Below are 19,592 nucleotides of genomic sequence, written 5' to 3' on the forward strand. Positions count from 1 at the left end.
ATAGCAAGGTATTTCATGGTTTTTATTAGCACTAGTTTGGTTTTCAGATTCAGGTCCCTTAAGTAAATCCATGTAGAAAGAGAATGGCTTTTACTGAAATGGGGCAATATCCAAGTGGTTATACAAAGTCAATAGGAAATGGCCTTTCTGCACTCCTAGAGTGTAGCACATGAAACTCGGACCTCATCCATGCTAGAGGTACGTAACACAAAGGCCCAGAACATGCACAGATGGGCTGCAGACCTGTAGCAGCAGCCTGCTGATCAATAAGCCAGTAGAAGAGATTTTAGGCAGCAGGCTTCAGCAGGATCCTAAACCTAAGGTTTTGGTCCAAGGCCAAACTGGAAGAATATAACGAAGCATGATCAGCTGAGGGCACCACTTTCCACAACACACTGTTACACAGAGCTTTTCCCAGACAGTAACTGCACCACCCACCCAAGTGCAGGGCTGAGGATGCTGCCAGTGCCCCTTAGTGGAGCCAGTGGCCAAGTTAAATGTGTGCCTGTGGCCAGAGGGGCACAGACATGTGACAGGTGCCAAGGATATAAACAAACCCCAGACCACCTGAGTCAGGAGGTTCCGTGTCAGATGCAAGGACTGTTACCACAGGCCCATTCTGATAACCCCTGAGTCACCACCCAGATCCCTTGCAGTTCCTTTCATGAACACCATCAGGCTCCCTTAGGCTGCCCAACCGTATGTTCAGTTTCTCTATACGAAGGAAGGAAATCAGTAAAATATTTACAAAAGACAGGAAACAGAGAGCAACTGCAGACTAGTAAGGTTTTGCTAAATAGGAAAATACTGTCCCTTTAGTCACATAAAAGTCTTGATGACGACTTCCATGGCACTGTAAACGTGAACTAGTATCCCTTTTTTGTTATACAGCCTAGCATGAGTGGCAGTATTTCAGGATAATCCACCATATTTCAGGATAATCCACTTGCCTTGTCAGAGTCTAGGCCTGCTACACTTTGACCACCTCTATCAGATTTTCCAGAATATGCTTCTCCTGTAAAGTAAATATGATATTAAGACCCAAAGAGTTGTCGCAGTGAGGTTTTGAGTCAGATGCTCTGCGTGGGATTGACTGTCTTGCATCTTCCACTTAAAAGGGAAATAGTCTTCAAACACTTCATGTCCAATGTAGACCAGGATTGAGTTCATTCCTGAAAGGAAGCACAGATCATAACATCTGAAAGAGCAGGTAGGAATTTGCTTCAGAGCAAGCAGGCAGAGGCGTGCCAGGCTTATAAAACAGAGTGGCATGGAGACAACACCAGCTAATGTTACTTGCCCTGAAGATGCTACATTCGTGTGTTTTCAAATACAGTCTGAGGGTTCTCTCCCCCGAAACATTTATTGAAAAGAAATACAAACAACCTTTGTGCTAAATTGAAAACACAACCAAATCAGTATGCTGCAATTATATTAATAAGGAGAATAATAACAGTTATTGTCTTCAAGGAGGTCGAGTGCCAACCTATCTGTTCAGATCTGTTGCCTTTACAAACAAATGCTGACTGCCCTTCAAAGCTCTGGGATTTCTGGTAGGAGGTACAATACCATGCTGTCACCCTACCCATTTTCCTGTCCAGACACCAGACACCAAAGCTGCTGAAAGGTCCCCTCTGGTGTGGGTTTGCATTCTGTACTCATGTTTGTTGTGTGCCCAGTGTGGTTAAAACCACAGTGGGATACTTTGGGAGGCATGCTTATCTGAAATCAGACAGACAGAACCTACACAGCTGCCCAGGGGATTTCATCTTCCACATCTTCAGAAGTGGTATTACTCTGTTGACAGGCCTTTGAGTTTCCCATTAAAGTTACACAAGTCTCAGCAGTCCTTTCCAAAACCAGTTATGAACAGCTGTGGTATTTTGCTTGGTACTAGGCAGCTGTTCACGGAAACCTTAACTCGAGACCAAACTGAGAACTGTCATTAGGCAATACCAATAGCAGCTTCCAGGCCTTGTTTAAAGAACTGACTGTCCCTCTCCTAAATATCTGGTCTCGAGCATCCCCGTTCTATGCAAATGTTCCACTCAAGTTAATCATTCTGGAATCCTTCAGGTTACTTCATTCTAAATCCCTGCTCTTTTAAAGACAAGGGAAGCACAGAAAGCAAAAGGATAGTATCAGCGCAGAAAGAACTGGAAGGAAGATGTTTCCCTGCTGTGATTTTACTGACCTGGGTAGAAAAATGGAGCACCAGACCACAGTTTCTTGACATCCACAAGGTAATATATCAGCAGTAAGAGGATGAAAGCAAAACAGCCTGTGGTTGTCACATACGATATTGACCTACAAACATTTTCAGGTGGAAAGATTAATGTTTAAAGACCTATGTGATACCGATCTCAATATAAAAAAGGTAAAGTAGTACTTTAACAAAATCATACTAGAAGTTGTATCTCTTTGCTTACCATAAGTTCTTGTTTATGGGAATAAACCCTTCTTCTTTAGAACATTTTGTCAAGATAGCAGAAATAATTCCCTGAAATAGAAAGTTGCTAAAGTTTATATAACCATTGCAACATCTTTAAGAATAACTAACTATGCACTGCATTACAATATATGTCTGTTAAAGAACTACATAACCATCAGACTTACCAGTAATATGCTCCATACGATGAACCGACTCATAATTTGTTTGTGCTGGTCTTTGTAGAACAAGGTAATTTTTCCTGCCTTATAAAAAGAATTTTAAAAAAATAATTAATGTCCTTTAATGTAGCTGCATTTCAAGAGCCAGATATATTTGCCACCAGCTACCTGAGCAAAGACAGATAACACTAATAGGATTTATATCAGCCAAATGGCTGAAAGGCTCAGAAGAGGCAAAGAATGGACACAGAAGGGGAAAATAAATAAATGCACCCAATCAGCATTAGAGGTGCACCTTTTCTCCCTTCCTACTATGTTAACACTGAGGAAGGGGACAAGCACCTTTATTAGGTCAACACAATGTAACTTGAGCTCCCTCTCCCTCAGCAAGGGTTGCATGAAGGAACACTACAGCCAGCCCCAACAGCTTCTCCACAGCGCCACATCACAGCCTGACCTGATCAGAGCACACACTCCTTTTCATACACCATTAAGAAAGGTGTCCTGATGACTCATTCCTCGGTGCCACACTTCTGTTCCAAGCTCTGCCCTACAGATACTCCCAATCAGTTTTTACCCTCTGCTACATGTGGAAACATTCCTTTTCCCAGCACAAGTGTTTCAGTTTGGTTCACAGCTGCTGCACAGTCAGAAAAGCCAGCAGTGACTAACTAGAACTGCATCAAAAAGCATCGTGGTATCGCATTTCAAACACAGTGGTGGGCTGTGAGCTTTTGGTGTTGGTAACACCAATGTGAATCCCTGCATCCCTCGAGTCAGGAAAGGTGAGCACACTCACAGCACGTATGCAAGACAGCTAACACTGCACATCAAGCAGAAAATTAGCAACGGGGAACAAATACAGCTTCAACATTTAAAATGCTTAAAATGGAGCTGTGAAATCTATGCATCTCTTGGCCTTATTTTCCAATATGCAGAGCTAGCCTACTCCCAGCATAAGCGCAATCTTAAAACAAACGAAGTTTCCAGGTGGATATTTTGAAAACTTCTTGTGTCCATCCCTTACAAAAATGGAGAAAAAGTTTAGGTGTATCTAATGCAAGTTACTGCCATGTTAGGCTCCACTTCTCTGACACTCACCTCAGGCTAAGTCATCCTGAAAGCATTGCTCCAGAAAAGTTTTTGTTAGAACCAGTCTCGGTCATAAGTAAAGAAACCCCGTTGCCTCCCCACTTCCAAGCTTCCTTCAAATCTTCCCGTTATTGCATGCAGCCAGAAAGAAAAGAGGTACCTGCAGTCCCAAAAATGCCATAACAATGCTATTTATGGTCCCCAGGATCCCTTCAGGATCATATGGCATCGTTGTTTGGTAAGTCACCTTAGAGAGAAAACAGTTGTTACAGGGCACCTGAACAACCAATCTCCTTTCACTTAAATCCCCTTGCACATATCATTCCCAAGCCCCTCCTGACAGGTATGTTCAGTGCTTGCCTATGGCTTCATATTGCAAACCAAAAAAAGCTACTTACACTTGAAGAGGGATGCTGATAAATATGCTTTTCTCCAAGAAGCAAACGATCAATGTAACCAGCTGCTCCTCCAGTGCAGTTGGGATACTTTCCAAAGTCTCCAATGCCCCCAGGACCAAGATAGCCCCTAGGACAGAGGCAAACAGGTTATGGCACACAGTGTTGGTATGCTCCGTACCACCAGTCCAGCACACCAAATGCTCAATGTTTTCCCCGGCTAGAGGCACATGTTGATGGCATTGCAATGATCATACATTGTTGTACACAGACCTCAGGGAGATTTTAATCCTCTCCTTTAGATAGAAAGGAGGAATGATATCACTTTTGTAACACCTGCTACTTTAGTACTAAAGTAAAGAAAGTTTTTTCACATGGTGAATGCTTCCTTTAATGCTGCTGGCCTAAAAGCTCTCCTTCCCCCTGGGTAATAAACTGTACTTTCTACTCAGTAGAATAAAAACTATCTGATGCCCCACAGAAAGTAGTCCAAGTGCACAGTCTTACCTAGGACAATCTGGCACTGGTAACAAGAAAGTCAGGCAGAGCCAAGTCACTTCTAACATCAGAATGAAAATCCACTGTGGCCAGTAGGGGAGAATATCCTGCAGAGCAGGATACTGTGCTTCCTGCATGAGATGGAGGAAAGGGAGTATTAGCTGGCAAGTAAGAACCATGCCCTTGGGGACAACCTGTACTTCCTGGCAGGCAGTCCCCCAGATACAAGAGGGAGCTGCTGTCATTACAAAATTGGGTTCTACCAATAGACCTTTCATTTTCAAAAACGATTTCCAGACACTTAGTTACTTGGGGAAGGCAGAGAGGATGGAGGAAACAAACCAAAACAAAAGCCCCTAATGTTTTTTAAGTTGGAAAATGTCAAAAAGAATTTTGATTCATGAGTAGAACAAAAGCCTTTTGGGAAAACAGACTCTCAACAGGCCAAAAAGCAGTATTACTTTCCTCTGCTGTGAAAAAACGCTGCCAAATTAGCTGGACAAAACACAGACCACAGGATTGAGCATAGAGATGCCTGTCCCTGGGCTGCCTTTGGCAGCAGAAATTCATCAAAAGTGCCTTGGAATGCCTGCTTCTAAGCACCATCTGAATGGATTGGTGATATCCTCAAATACGGCAAAGCTAGATGGGATAAAATGCAGACTGGGACACGTTCCCCCAAATTTTTACCATGTCACACTGCACTACACATCAGGTAAAATGTTTTCTTACCATTTCTCGTGTTCTTTGTGCCCAAACAAGAGGAAAGGTTCCCAAACTCTACTCCAGTATCAGTTGTCATCTCCCCACATAACTCACCCAGGTCCCACTCTCAGCTCTTGTAAACATAAGTTCAAGAGCAGCAACCACCAGGTATGTGAATCCCAGCCTCTGGAGCACCCCAGGAATACGCAGATTATCCCAGGACACTGGAAAACATGCAAGCAGTGTGAAAGAGGAGCAGACATAGGCTCTTCTGTAAAGATGAAAGCTCTCCTTTCTCCAGGGAGAGCTGAGACAAACACTGCACCTGCAGGTAACAAGGGACACCCCCACCCTGCCACCTCAACTTTCTGTAAATCATAATCCTGGGAAACTCACTACTAAGATGATAACAGCGACTGGCACAGGAGCCCAAGAGAGAGAACTGCATCAGTGCAGAACTCAACAGCACTCTACGGGATACCATCAAACTGCCCCCATAAAGCTGATCAGTACAGCAAGGCTGACACTGTTTTTGCAATAGCCCGACCAAGGAGGCAGAAACAGCAGTTGCAGAAATGCCAGGAAGAGAACTAGTTCCACTCACAGGGTTTAAGGCAGTAATTGGGATTCACAACTATGATTCCCAGCAGGATTAGCAAAAAACTCCTCCAGAGGATCTTCCTGAGCACCTTCCACTTGGAACTTCCCCACCTCAGCATGGAGCTCAGTGACAATGCTATTGATGTCCCCATGATGAACACAAACCTGGAAAACAGAGCAGATGGAAAATGGAGCTGACTAATGTCTCATAACACGTTTGTGACAACAAACACTAGAACTAACAAAGCAGCCTGCGCTGGCCCAACAAAATTTCACTGAGTGAAACTGGACAATTCTATTTCCTCTGTTCCCAGGCTACTGAGCTTGCGCTATTGGACCCTTCCACCTTTTTCAGTGGGCAGTTGAGGCAGGGTTGTAATTGCATTCTGGTCTTTTTCCAGCAATTCATGTGCTACCAAAAAATTCCATTACTCAAAATTAAATTAGCATTTTCAGAACAGTAAAACACAAGCTGCAAATCTATGATTCAGATTCAGAACTGACCCAGTCCTCCCTTCTAGATTAGGTTTACAGTCCAAGTCTGGCTCCCACCTCCAAAAGTAACCACAATCAGTATGGAGAAGCATGCTAGGGGCAGATGGGATAACTGCTTCCCCATAAGATCATTCTCTGGTTATAGAAATATTAGCTTAATCCAAAACATACTTGGCTATCTTATCTACAGACACACACCAGTCCAGCTTTGAATCTTTCCAGATTGACTGCCTTCAACACAGAAGCATGGCAGTGAGCTTCTCAGGGACACTGCACTTCCTCTGCCAGGGTAACCCTGGGCCTCCCAATGACATTGTGTGGGGGAGGAAGGAGGATGTGGGGCAGCAAAAACACTTAGCTCTTCTACTTTCTACTGGTTCATAAGGATTTTGTTGTTACCTGGAGGGGCAGATTCAAGACAAACTCACCCCTCCAAATACATTTCTACTTGGAGGCAAGGTGCACACAGTGTTCTGCTTGCAACCCTTAATATAAAGAATCACTTCATATAAGAAATATTCTTCAGGAAAACTTACCATGGAAACACCAGATCAGCCACAGTTAATCCTACAGAGAAATACGAAGGAGCACATTATTTACCTGGAACCCTCTCTAAATTTTAACAATATTATTGTTGAATTTCTAGAGGAATTGCAGGCTGCTTGCAATTACTTGATGTCTCCAAATCTAAAACATGTTATAAACAAAACTTATAAAGAGCTAATCATCTTGCCTCACCACTTTTTACCACTCTTCAAGAATAGGGTCAGAACTGATTGCTGTGCCTTGGAAAAGATTTCAAGGATGGGATTCTTGCTATTCTCCACTGGGGCACCACAATGCCCATCTCCTTCCCTATTGTCTTGTCAGTCAAGGCATTATGTTTTTACAACACTGAGCAACATCAGCTTGACTGTGGCCATTTACACAGAAAAGTTAAAGATATGAACCTGTGTCACAAATGGAAAGGTTACACACAGATTGTGATGTGAAGCCACCCCGTTACTGTGTGATGAGCAGGACCATACACTGCTTTGCCCATTAACCTGATAGGCCAGACACCCTGCAGAGGCGAACTGGCACCGCATCCCAGCCTTCAGCTGAGCAACAGCTCCTGCCGCAGCTGCAATGCTAACCATTTCTAGATACTGCTGCAGTTAAAGCCCAGATTAACTGTCTCAATTGTACTTTACCATTCCAACTCTCATGTTTGAAGAACCAGTATTTTCCTCCTCCATAGTTAACAAACACCATAATTACAAGAGAGAGCCTAAAAAGACACGAAAAACAAGTATCACATGTCAATGAAATCCATATATATGAACACAAAGTTACTGTTTACCCCCGCTAAAACATTTCTAACTGTGAGATCTGGTTTATTTTATTTTTAAAGGAAGATTTCCAAGGTTTCCAACAAGGTTTTCAGCTTTACCAAGCAGGAAGCAGTGTTTCAAAGATCACGGGTGGCAGTGAACTGAGGTAAGCTCCTGCACATAGCATTTTCACACTGAACACATGTTGTTCCTTTCCACGGCCTACCACAGCTTTAATGTTTCATCAAACTAGATCAACTGTAAAGTGTTTTGGAAAGTCTGAGAACTAAAACAGACCACCTTGAACTGTCCATCTGCTATGTATTTCCATACACTGTCAAGCCACCATTGGAAAAACCTCATTGCCCTTGGAAGAGTTGCTTTTGAGCAAGATCTTATGCTCACCCTCGGAACGTGTCAAGGGAATGCAGCCGCTGCCGAGATGCTGTGCTCCACGAATGCGGGGCAGGATCACAGTTAATGGAGTCTGTTGTGTTTGGGGATCCAAGCTCCTTCGGGAACAAACCAGACACATGAAGAGCAAGTCAGCAGCTGCACGAGCTGCCTAGGGAACAGAGGTCAGCAAACTGCAAACTTTCACATACTCTGCCCTTATTCTCCTCGTCTTCCTTTTGTTTCCCCACTTGCTACTAATAACCTCTTCCTGGCTCCACCATATTGCAATAATGATTGCAGATGCTCCATACTCCACCTTTGACCAGGCAGAAACAAACAGTTCAGTAAAAAGAGCGTGTGCTTGAGACTCATGAGAGTTGGGTCCAGGCTAAATCAGCCAGAGAACTTGCCATCACTGTGAGTACTGTTTTAGAACAGAGCTGAGCAAATCCAGTTGCTGACCCTCAAAAATGATCCATCCCATCCCAATTTGTCTGACACCACAGTGAGACTGTTTTGAGAGCTAAACTAGCAGAAAATTAATCCTTTTTAATGCAGGAGTGGCTTCTTTGCAATTGAGTTTCCTAAACTACTCTGATCAGCCTCAGTGACAGCATAAAGAAGCAGACCACTGTATCACAGCTATAGAGATGAACAACTACAAGAATTGCTATAGAGCTCTGCTTCCAAGTCTTTTTATTCTAGATGGGTTTGGACTAGGTTTGGCCTAGATGTGAAGTCCAGACTGTGATGAACTATCTACATTCTAGTACAAAATGGTGTTCACACAGAAATGCCAGCTCTAGGGGTACCAGAAAAGTTTAGGCTTCAGTTTTTTGCTAAAATTCCTGCTGTGCAGGAAGCAGACATGAAGGCTGTCATTTCTTCCCTTCCCTTACACTGTCTGTGTCAGAAGGGGCCAGTATTTTCACCAACATGTTTGCTTCAAGGGAACTAAAGAGGGCACAAAGCTCTATGTTCAAAACTTGGGAGAGGTCTACAGGGAATCCACTAAACTTGCATGGAAACCCATTCTAAGACTTTTCATTGACATAAAATTGCCTCTGACATCAATACAAGATTTGCTAAGGGGAACACACAAAAGGGGAAGATGATTAGTAACAAACAAGTCCCCAGATGTCCAATTAGTGTGTGTTCCTCAGAGATGAAAACACTGTAGAATGCAAACTAAAGATATTGTGGTCACTCACAGAATTAATCAGACGATCAGTTTCTCTGGGGTTCAGTTTCTTGTAAACCCAGTTTCTGACTGGATCAATTCTGAAAATTAGTAACAGTTTAAAACACAAAACAAAACAAGAAGTACTTTAAAGTTAATTTCATTTTAATAGCAACTATTTAGCAGCATAAACCAGAAGTTGGGACAGTCCCTATTTCTGTTTTTACAGCTCACACAGGTATTGACATTCAGCCAATACCTAGGATCTCAGTTAAGTCCAGCTGTGTAACTACATTGACAAGCTCAGGCTTGGGGGTTTTATTCTTGGGTTGCTTACAGGCAAGGATGAGTCATGCCATTAAGTACACAGGGTGGAAGGTTGCATATGCTACACACACTTAGGTCCCACTGACTTTGATTACTGATTCCAGGCTAGACCCAGGAGCAAGTCACAGGAGGGTGAGGCAGAGTGTGCATGAGTTTACAGTTGACATCAGCTGCTCTGCAGAAACTGCTCTGCACACAAGCTAACAAGGCTTCAAGGTATCCCTCAAGCGAAATCACATTTATTATTACGGAAATGCGCATTTATTATTGCACAGCGTTAACTTGCCCATGGCAACCTGATAATAGGATCTGATGATCTGCAAGCGGGGCTACAAGTGTGACTCTCAAACATTACCAGACTATCTCGTGTGTTTTTAAACTGGCAGCCCCACTTCACGTGCAAGGAGGAATTTCTGTTCACTTACTTCATAAAAAGGCGCCCAGCAATCAGGACAGCAAGGATCCCCATGTAAACCAGGAAAGCAAAGAGAATAGCTATACAGAAAGGGAAGAACACAACTTTATAAATGATCTAACAAAACCATTCAGCAACCTGGGCTGGGCCAAGCATGACACAAACGTGACAAAAATCCCAACCCACCAATCATCACACCACCTTCTCCATGCAATACACATCTCCAGCCCGAGTTCCAGAGGGAAAAAACCCACAACAAACCCCCAGAACAACCCAACACAAAAGCAGGCTAGTTTCAAAGGGACTACACATGTTGGCATAAAAAAGGCAAAAATAAAACTGCATTGCATCATGAGGCAATAGTGAGAGAAGAGCTGATGTGCCATATATTCTGAAGAATAAAACTAGAGATTTTAAAACAGCCTCACAATGGAGGAGACAGGGGAGTGGGCAGTATACCAAGTTTGCAAGCATGGAGAATTTTTCTTTACAGCTGGGAAACTGGAAGGACTGAAAAAATGTAATATAATGGAAAAGAATGGAAGAGACATAGTCAAGAGTTTGAAACAGTCCTGGAAAAAAGAGATGAACAAAAAAGGTAAACATCAGGTTTAAAATTAAAACCATCACAACAAACAAAAATCCAAACCATGTGGGAATTGTTTCCAATTTTTTGAGAAGCAAGACAGAGGGAAGAAGAGAATTCTGTGTACATGGAGGGAAAACAAACTAGCTATGAAAATATCTCATTCTGAACACATACCCACTGATTTTTTTGGACTAATCCCTGCAGCAAAAAGGTTGTGGGCATACCATATATCAGATGAGGAGGCCTGATCCTGGTCAGGACCTCAAGATGGGTGTATAAAACATAAGGAGGTAAGATGTTGAGAAAGAAGAGGGGCAAGCCCATGACAACTCTTCAGCACAGCATGAGTGGCTGCACAGGCTTCTTAGGAAGCTGACTCTTCTGGGAGACATGCAAGTTGTAGAATTAAAGAGGGAAACAAAGCATTACATACGGAAATAGCTGTTGATAGGGCCTTCATTGATGATTAGGTCACAAGAAACAGTTTCAGTGTTTTCAGTTAGGACCTTTATCACAAGGGAATAATTGCCAAACTCTCCAAAATGATACTGAATCCTGCAAAGGATAAAGAAAATGAAACTTGCTGAGCCACCCCCACTACATGCAGGTACCACAGCAGTATTTAGGGGAGCTGTAAGACTGCATGCTTTAGGAAAGGCAAGACAAAAACCTGGACTAACAGCATGATCTAGCAAGGACCTTGTCTTTGCTAAGCATTACCCTCCCATAGCCCAACACCAGTTCTTTACTACACATGCACTGCCATCATTTGTCTTCTTGAACTACGAACTCCCTGCAAGAGAAATCAGGTGCTTGCACATGCTGCCTCAATGAACACTGTTCTGGCTCCTGCTTGCACCTAGACCCTTCCAGCACAATGTATGCCACAGTTCCAGCAGTGGGGCGAAGACTGAACTCTAGGTCTAAACAGTTGGGAAAAAGGGTGTGTGAGCAGGCAATTAACAGGCACGTCTCCAAGGGGGGAAAAAAAAAAAAAAAAAGGCATAGAGTTATCCATGTATTCCCTGGGGCTGGGCCACGTACTTGCAGAGCTCTCTGTCACCCACAGAGCTGTTGAGCATCAGGGTGAGCGGATGCTGGGTATCAACCATTACCGACGCCGTGCCTGGTTTTGTCAGGCTCCCGTTGCTTGGTGGGACAAACGCCAGGAACTGATACAAGCACTGTGGAAGAAGAGGGTGAAGGGAGCTCATTAGAGCCAAAGGAGCGCGAAAGGGGGTCCTGCCTCGCATGGTGGCATAAACAAGGGAAGCTGTCACAGGGCTAGAGCAGCTCCGGCTGCGGGAACACCCCGCGTCCTGCTCGCAGGTAAAACCGAAGCGAAGCGACCTGACGAAGCCACGGGGAGACGCCGGAGAGGCCGATCAGCCCCCGCCGAGGGCCGGGCTGTCATCAGCGGTGGCCTGGGGGTGACCCACGCCCAGCACAGCCCCTCACCTGGTGGCAGGAGCCGGAGCGGGCGGCGAGGCGCAGGCCCGGAGCGGGCAGCTCGTTGCGGACGAGCAGCAGAGCCTGGTCCATCCGCCCCGGCGGCCGCCGCTCCGACACCGCCGCCGTCGCCGCCCCGGCTCGGGGCCCGGGCGCGCTGCCTTCGGGCGAGCCGTGCCCGGGCGGCTCCGTGAGGCCCGGCGCCATGAGCAGCGCGCCCAGCGCCGCCGCCACCGCGGCCGCCAGCCCCGCCGCCGCCGCCATCGCGCTGCGCTCCGCCCCGGGGCGGTGCCGCCACCGCCACCGCCCCGCACGGCCGCGCTTCCCCGGGCTTTCCGGGGTCACGCGTCCCTGCCCGGGCCGGCCGGCGGCGCGGGCCCGCCCGCCTGCCTGCCTGGGAAACCGGGAGGATGGACAGAGGGGCGAGCGTCGAGCTCGAAGCCGCCTTTAGCACGTCCCGCCGCCACGCGTGGGCTCTCTTCGCAGGCTGCAGGCTCGGGGCGGCGGCGTCTGCGGGGCGGCTGGGCTGCCGGCGCTGAGAAAGCTCCACAGGCGTCTATCCCCGGGCTGGGAAGAGAGTCCTGCTTAGCCTCCGTCTTTCACGGAGAATGCAGAGGGCAAGGCCATGGAAAAGAAACCGCATTTCGTTAGGAGAGAGTTTCTTCCCAGAGAGGTGTCGTCCATGTCGCTGGCGTTACTGCTTGTGGCCGTCCTGCTCCTTAATGTCCTTCTCTACCTCTACCTCAACAAGTTTTACAGCTCTCTGGGACACACCGAAACGGACCCCAGCCTCTGCCCTTTTGGGCACTTCAAATTGGGATCAGTGAAAAATTGTTCCCCGTGGCTTTCCTGCGAAGCCATAAATAGGGAAGTCAGGAAACTCAAGTGTGTTGGTGAAGGTGCTGTGAAAAAGGTGAGTTCGGTTTTCCTTTCTTCTCTCCTAGATAACGGGCTTTCACAGTTTGCTGGCTAATTAGTGCCCGTTAGTGCTGTTATGACTATCCTCACAGCAGCTAATTACTGCAGACATCCAGGAGCATATGGCATACTGATAAGGTGAACAGAACAGGTAGGAGAGCATGACCTGGGCCGCCTTTCTGATACCAAATGACATCCAATTACACACGCAAAATCAAAAAACAGTGAAGCGCTCGTGGAGCATGGTGCAATCATGGCAGAGTAAGACTGTTTGGGTGGTATGAAATAACTTGCGTGCATTGCCTATTTCAAAGAAAACTTAGGAAATAGTGATGTAATTATCACATCAGCAAGGGCTTGCTGTGACAGGTACACGGCCCTGCCTTAAGGCTGGCTGTGTCTGGTGACTGCAATTTGCAGTTGTGACTAAACATCACAGTCAGAGGTCTGCAGCAGATGGTAGCAGTTCATACAAGAAGGCTCTCCATGTGTCTTACGTGTCTCTTGTATGTTCTCAGGTCTTTCTTTCTGAGTGGAAGGAAAACAAAGTGGTCCTTTCACAGCTCACCAACTCAGAGCTGAAGGAGGACTTTCTCCATGGACTGAAGATGCTGAAAGCACTTCAGAGCAAGCATGTTGTCCGGCTGCTTGGCTACTGTGAGCAGCAGTTCACAATCCTCACTGAGTACCATCCTCTTGGCTCCCTGAGGGGCCTGAATGAAACTCTACACATTCCTAAATACAAGAGCATGAACACCTGGCATCACAGGTTGATGCTTGCTATAGACTACGTGAGTGTCATTCATTACCTGCACAGCAGCCCTCTGGGCACCTTGGTGATGTGCGACTCGAATGACCTGGACAAGGTCCTCTCTCAGTATCTCCTGACAAGTGACTTTCACATCCTGGTGAATGATTTGGACGCTTTGCCTCTTGTGAACAGGAGTGCTGGCAGGCTGGTGAAGTGCGGTCATCGGGAGCTCCAGGGTGAGTTTGTAGCTCCTGAGCAGCGTTGGCCCTATGGAGAAGATGTGCCATTCGAAGATGACCTCATGCCTCCCTATGATGAGAAAACAGACATCTGGAAAATCCCAGATGTCTCCAACTTTTTGTTGGGCCATGTTGAAGGGAGTGACATTGTACGACTGCATTTGTTTGACGTCCATGCAGCATGTAAGAAGAAGGACCCGGCGGAACGGCCTTCTGCCCGAGAGGTCTTAGACACCTACAGGAAAGTTTTAACTCTGCTTATTCGGGAGTCAGCCATGCCTGGTACTAGGGAAATGCTATAGTGAATCATGAGGCAAACAACATACTGAAGTTGATGTCCATCCTATTTATGTAGCTTACCTGAAGGGCAAAGTCTCTGTCCCCAGAACTGAGAAGAAAAGAACAACTGAACTTGTACCTTTGATTAAAAAAAAAAAATAAATCCACCCAATCCTAGAGCTCTGCAAGCTTTCCATTGGTATGTGTAATCTATTATTGGAAAAGGAGGAGAGAGAGAAATGAAATTGTGTGGGTACAGGGGAAATTTGTTCCTTAAGAAATAATAAGTACTCTTTCACAACATTTACACAAAAAATATCTTGAAAATTACAGAAAAAGAATAAAAAAATTGGTCCACCTCAAATGGTTGGCAGAGGACTGGAGAGCAGAGACCATGGCATGCCCCCTACAAACTTTGTGCTAATTCCTGTGGCTTTGGCCCGTTTGTATCCACAAAGCCCTCATCTACTTTCCCATGGAGTAAAAACAGTGGTCACTCAGGAAGGAGTATCCCAGTTCACTTCAGATTTTGGTAAGCCCCAGTGCCAGAGCCCCAGTGGCGGTCTTTCTGTGCTGGATGGGGAATAGGTTGTTTTTGGAGCCATATGGCCATTGCTGTGTGGGCCCTGTATGCCACACCAGCAAGCATGTGGCTACTTTTGTAAGCAAGCAGATGATGCAGATCCTGAAGGGTCTGCTTACAGACACGTGCTCTTGGTTTTCAAGCCTTTGTCCCGTGGTATTCTCAGCTGGGCTCTTTAGAGATGAAGCTGTAAAACAGGAGTCTGTTCCTCTGTTCTCTTCCTCTTTTTTAATCCACAGAAATCCTTAACACTTTGGAAGAGAGCTGAAGCGTATCTATTTTTTCATTCACTTATCCTTGCTGAGTGTCATCATGACTTGATGGAAGGGAGGAGAAGAAGGAACTGAAAGAGAATGTGACTTCCTTCCACAGCAATGAGAATTAAACACGAGGAGATTTGGAAAAGAAAAGCCCTGTATTCAGAGCATACAACTCTATTTGATCTGAATTCAAAGCCCACTGAGCATAAAGAAAGACTGCTAAAAAGCAGCCTTGTTCGGTGTGTCAGGAAAAAGCTTGTGGTACCTACATGGGTGTTACAGCCTGGTACCAACAGCTGGCGAGGAAGAATAATGATGCCTTAATCCAGCAGTAGGCTCAGTTTGATAGGACTGAGATCTGGGAGGCAGTTGTTCTCTTGGTGAAAAAACAGGAATAGTGTGACTGAGAAATTTGGACTCTACCATTGCGCACCTGAGGAATTCCTGTGCTGTGGACGAGGTCTTTTAAAGACCTAAGGGCCTGAGACAACTTGCATGTTTTGATTTGAGATGTGATTTGTAAGCAGAGAAGTACACGGTCCTTTCTGCTGAAGACTTTGGTTCTGTTCTTTTCTGTGCTGCTGTTTCTCTTCACCTAAACAAGCCATGTTATAACTGCACTAAGAACATGCAGTCAGTTCATACATACAATGTTCAAATCCTGGTACCAAAATTTTATTAAAAATGGGAAAACTTTCCTGCAAATTAGTAAATTTATACCTGATATCATGCAATGCCATCAGGAGCCCTTTAAAGGCTGCTGATTATGGCTTTCCCTCTGGACAGTCTGTTTTCTTAAATTAGCTGACTTTTGCCCTTTTTCACTTGTGCAGTCTTTCCTTGCAGCTTTCCTGCTCAGGTTGTCAGGAGGCAAATCTCAGAAGACAGGGTCTCCAGAAGAGAGTAGTGATTTTGAATGCTTCAGATTTGTTTTGAACTTCGACTCAAAACACCTAAAAGAAGCCTGGGGAAAAAGAATGCTATATCTGTTGTAAATGCATCATCCAGCCCATGAACTCTTGAGTTGTTACTATTAAGGCTAGAGTTCTACAGTTCCAGCATGAATCCAGGATGTGCAACAGCTAGAAAAGTGTCCTTTTACAGCTCCTCAAAGCCAGAGACCAAGGTTTGAAGGGCCAAGCGTCAAATCTTTTGCAGGTTCCCCCCACAATAACTTTTTACCTTTTGTTAGCTGTCATGTACACTTGAAAGGAAAATCAGCATCTGATGACTGTGAATAAACATCCCAAATGTTTGTTTATGAGAGTAGCAAGGACAGACAAGAAGAAGCTGCCAAGCTTCTTATGCTGTTCTCTCTCAGTTAAGACAGCTTTTGTTGGGATTCTTTCTCTGTTGTGTACTGTTACACCTTGCAAACAGCCATACTGGTTTCACAGAGTGAAAAAAAGTGAAGACAGATTCTGGTTCTGAATAGTCATCTTGCTGTGGAGATGACTCTCTCTGTTCCTGGATGAAATAATTACAAATGTTTTAAGAAAAGGTGTCTCCCTAAAGATTCCCCCTGAGAAGTGGTTTCTCCACATGTCTCTTCCCCATTCCCTCTCCTTCAGCCTGTGTGTTGTCCAGCATTGTATTTCATCAGGTATAAATTACATTTGATCTGAATACAGCATTATGGAGCTGCAGTTTCTTTTTCTGGATGTTGTTTCTGTCTATGAGGAAACACTAGATGGCAGCATGAAGGTCAGTTTAGCTTTAGTTATTAGCAGTTGCAGCCTCTCATGCCTAAACATAGCCGGAATCTGCCCTTGAAGCCAGTATTTTCCTAGCAAATTTTTCCTTTCCATAAAGATCTCATTGTGTTTGCATTAGTGAGTTTAAAGTAACAAGACAGATAGACAAAAGGGCTGTTATAAGAGCCACAACTGCCAGTTGAAGGGGCTACCACCTCCCCTTTAACTTGCTCATAGTATTTGTGTACTTTACTGTTTGCATGTCACTTTCTTCCAGTCCTTCCATAAAATCAGACATTTGTACCCTATGCATCTTTCTGTTCTTCCCTCCTAATCCCTCATGCAATCTCAAGATTGCATGAATCCAGTCCTTCCCACAATTCCAGCTTCTTTTCCCTTAAAGGGAAGAGGCAAGGCCTCATGGAGAGGGAAAAAGGCAGAACAGCCCTACGTGCTGTTATCTCCCCTCTTTCCAATTCTCTTTTCTGGGCATTCCAGTTTTTACCACCAATGACAGCCTTTGGTAAGTATTTGGGGACTTTGCTGCCTCAGGACAAGCAGCTCTTGTATGTCTAGTGGAAAACATCAAAAGACGAAGGGCAGGAAGAGGCCTGTTCACAGCTGGAAGCCTGCAAGCCCTTCTTTCCTCATCCACTCCCCAGCCAGCTCTAGGCCAGTGGATATGACCTCCCATGCTAAGACCACTGCCACAGCTCTGCCTAACCTCAGCAACAGCTGATGGCTCTTATCTCAAGCTCAGATCAAGGGTCCCACATTCCCTGTCCTTCCCACAAAAGACACTTCTCTGGGGATGGTTATTGCCATGTTTCCTTTCGTATCCCTGTTCTTCTATCCCAAAAGTCCAGTCAAAGAAGCTGCACAAGGACACACAAGGAGAAGGACAGCTACTGGTGCTTATCTCCTTCAGAAAACTCCAGAGGAGGTTCCCCAAACCACCCTAGGCGGTCAGCATGAAGGTAGATATGATCCCAGTTGTTCCGTGGATTTTGTTCGCTGCCATCACCAAGATAAAGGCCCTGGGTCTGGCCCCTTTCCAAGGACAGGACAATTCTTTTGGTCAGGTCAGTGTCTGTAACCACCTTGCTCTTCCGTTTTGGACAATGCCTCTCCTGCCATCCCTGCAGCAATCCCACAGCACATCCTTCCCACACGCATCCAACCAGCTGCTAGACAAGGAATCAAAGCAGAAACCATCTCCCAGACTCAAGAAGTAGCACCTGGTTCCTGGACTGAACTCTCCTGGGACACTGCTGTGCCAGCAGTGGAGGAGACAGGAAGACCTAGGGGATGCTAGCTGAGCCTGCTGACAGTCTGGTTGCAGGTGACAACTGTGTCAGGGCACCTGGACTCACTGCTGGTATGGTATGCTCTATCCTTGGTCCAATGCTGTTGCCAGAAACAAATTCCCAGTGGATTTACCAATAAAGCTTAGCCCTTTCCAGGTAGGTTACAGGTTACAGAATGGAAACCACCTGTCTCAGAGCGGAGTCACACATTCAGTTCAAACCCACTGCTCCTTTCTCTTTCTTCTGGGAGTCATCCAAAGAACAGCACTGTCAAGGTTATTCTGTTTCCTTTTCCAAACCGCCTGCTGGCTGCACGCTTCCATGGGGGTCAAGTCTGATGTAGTAGTTCCCATTTTGTGCAGTGGGTTTCAGACTTCATCCTAAAAGCACTCCTATAACACTGAATCCTGTAAAGGTGAGCAGCCTACACAGCAACTCATCCATATGTTCGACACCATCACAGGTATCCACGCCAGCAGCTATACAGGTCTGGGTAAACGCTAAGGAAATAAAATGGACACAATGTATTTAATTGAACATTTGTTTGATTTTTTTTTTTCTTTTTGGAAGGATACTTTGAAAGTCTGTGTTAACTCTGCATTTAATAGAGTGGTAACTTTTAAATGTAGCAGAAGTTTAGAATACCACACAAACTTTTTGAAATTCTGTCACAAGCTCTAAAATAATATTTTCCTTTGGTGCCACATAAACAAAACATCAGATCATTATCTCTGTGAAATAGAGGCAATGCTGTTTGCCAAATATAATTTGTGAGCTATTTGGCAGAATTTGCAACTGTAAACTGATTCTATCATTATGACTGTAATGTCTTACCAACAGTCAGGAGACCCTGGGAACAAGAAAAAAGTGGTTCTCAAGTTCTTCTAGCATGATATAATGTGTATATTTGTAGAGTCCAACCAAATAAATTATATGCTAGATGGTGCTTTTAAAAAACAAAAAGGATTTTGTGGTCTTTTTTTAATTGAGGTACTGTATACTTGAGATGGCCACATGATTTCCAATAATTGTCAGTCTCTGTTCAGAAGTCTATAATCCAGTATTTATCAGGATTAAATGATGAATATATTTACATTACAGTGATATTTATGTCTCAGCAATTTCTGATTCTGTTTAGCTCTGGCTAACTCAAAATCCATTAAAAATTATATATTTATATATAGACACATGAACAGATTCTTCAGCCATAATTTTCAAAAGATCAAGTTTACTCTTCCAGCATTTACATTTTGGATATGAAGTAACTGGATTTTCATAACTGGTAACATTCAGTAGCTTTCAGTCAAATTTATAGTAGTTGCTGGATGCTAATGACTTTTGAAAAGCAAGTTCCTTCCCTGAAGAGCTGGAAGGCCTTTTTTCAGCAATTCTCTTGATAAAGTTATGAGACCAAAGTAGGTTCTTTTATCAAGTGCACTCTGGATTTCTTAGTGGAATGAACAAAGTTCCCACTTTTGTAAAAGTTGTCATTTTTAT

At 44.8% G+C, this 19,592-nt stretch overlaps 2 protein-coding genes across 2 annotated transcripts; one reads left to right on the forward strand and one right to left on the reverse strand.

Annotated features, from left to right (window-relative positions):
• Positions 1–8: 8 nt before the first annotated feature.
• HGSNAT (heparan-alpha-glucosaminide N-acetyltransferase) lies at positions 9–12,328 on the reverse strand. The gene is made up of 17 exons (XM_050338131.1): positions 12,074–12,328; positions 11,660–11,799; positions 11,049–11,170; positions 10,037–10,106; positions 9,316–9,385; positions 8,114–8,220; positions 7,589–7,665; positions 6,932–6,962; positions 5,905–6,065; positions 5,415–5,524; positions 4,605–4,726; positions 4,101–4,227; positions 3,863–3,949; positions 2,617–2,694; positions 2,430–2,500; positions 2,195–2,307; positions 9–1,172 (listed from the first exon to the last, which is right to left on the reverse strand). Exons 1-17 carry the CDS (start codon positions 12,326–12,328, stop codon positions 991–993), a joined length of 1,923 nt encoding a protein of 640 aa, XP_050194088.1. The 3' UTR covers positions 9–990.
• Positions 12,329–12,449: 121 nt separating this feature from the next.
• POMK (protein O-mannose kinase) lies at positions 12,450–16,727 on the forward strand. Its single transcript, XM_050338572.1, has 2 exons — positions 12,450–12,977; positions 13,501–16,727. The coding sequence occupies exons 1-2, from the start codon at positions 12,690–12,692 to the stop codon at positions 14,272–14,274; spliced, it is 1,062 nt and encodes a 353-aa protein (XP_050194529.1). The 5' UTR covers positions 12,450–12,689; the 3' UTR covers positions 14,275–16,727.
• Positions 16,728–19,592: the final 2,865 nt, after the last annotated feature.

Source organism: Myiozetetes cayanensis, unplaced genomic scaffold, assembly GCF_022539395.1.
Source record: "Myiozetetes cayanensis isolate MyiCay16 unplaced genomic scaffold, myiCay2020 scf7, whole genome shotgun sequence".
Taxonomy (NCBI): domain Eukaryota; kingdom Metazoa; phylum Chordata; class Aves; order Passeriformes; family Tyrannidae; genus Myiozetetes; species Myiozetetes cayanensis.

Coding starts and splice junctions, on each gene's coding strand:
- HGSNAT (XM_050338131.1), bottom strand. CDS start 12,328: ATGGCGGCGGCGGCGGGGCTGGCGGCCGCGGTGGCGGCGGCGCTGGGC. Junction 8,221..9,315: donor CTGATCGTCTGATTAATTCT/GTGAGTGACCAC, acceptor TTGTTCCCGAAG/GAGCTTGGATCCCCAAACAC. Junction 6,066..6,931: donor GCTGATCTGGTGTTTCCATG/GTAAGTTTTCCT, acceptor TCTGTTTTCCAG/GTTTGTGTTCATCATGGGGA.
- POMK (XM_050338572.1), top strand. CDS start 12,690: ATGGAAAAGAAACCGCATTTCGTTAGGAGAGAGTTTCTTCCCAGAGAG. Junction 12,978..13,500: donor GTGAAGGTGCTGTGAAAAAG/GTGAGTTCGGTT, acceptor GTATGTTCTCAG/GTCTTTCTTTCTGAGTGGAA.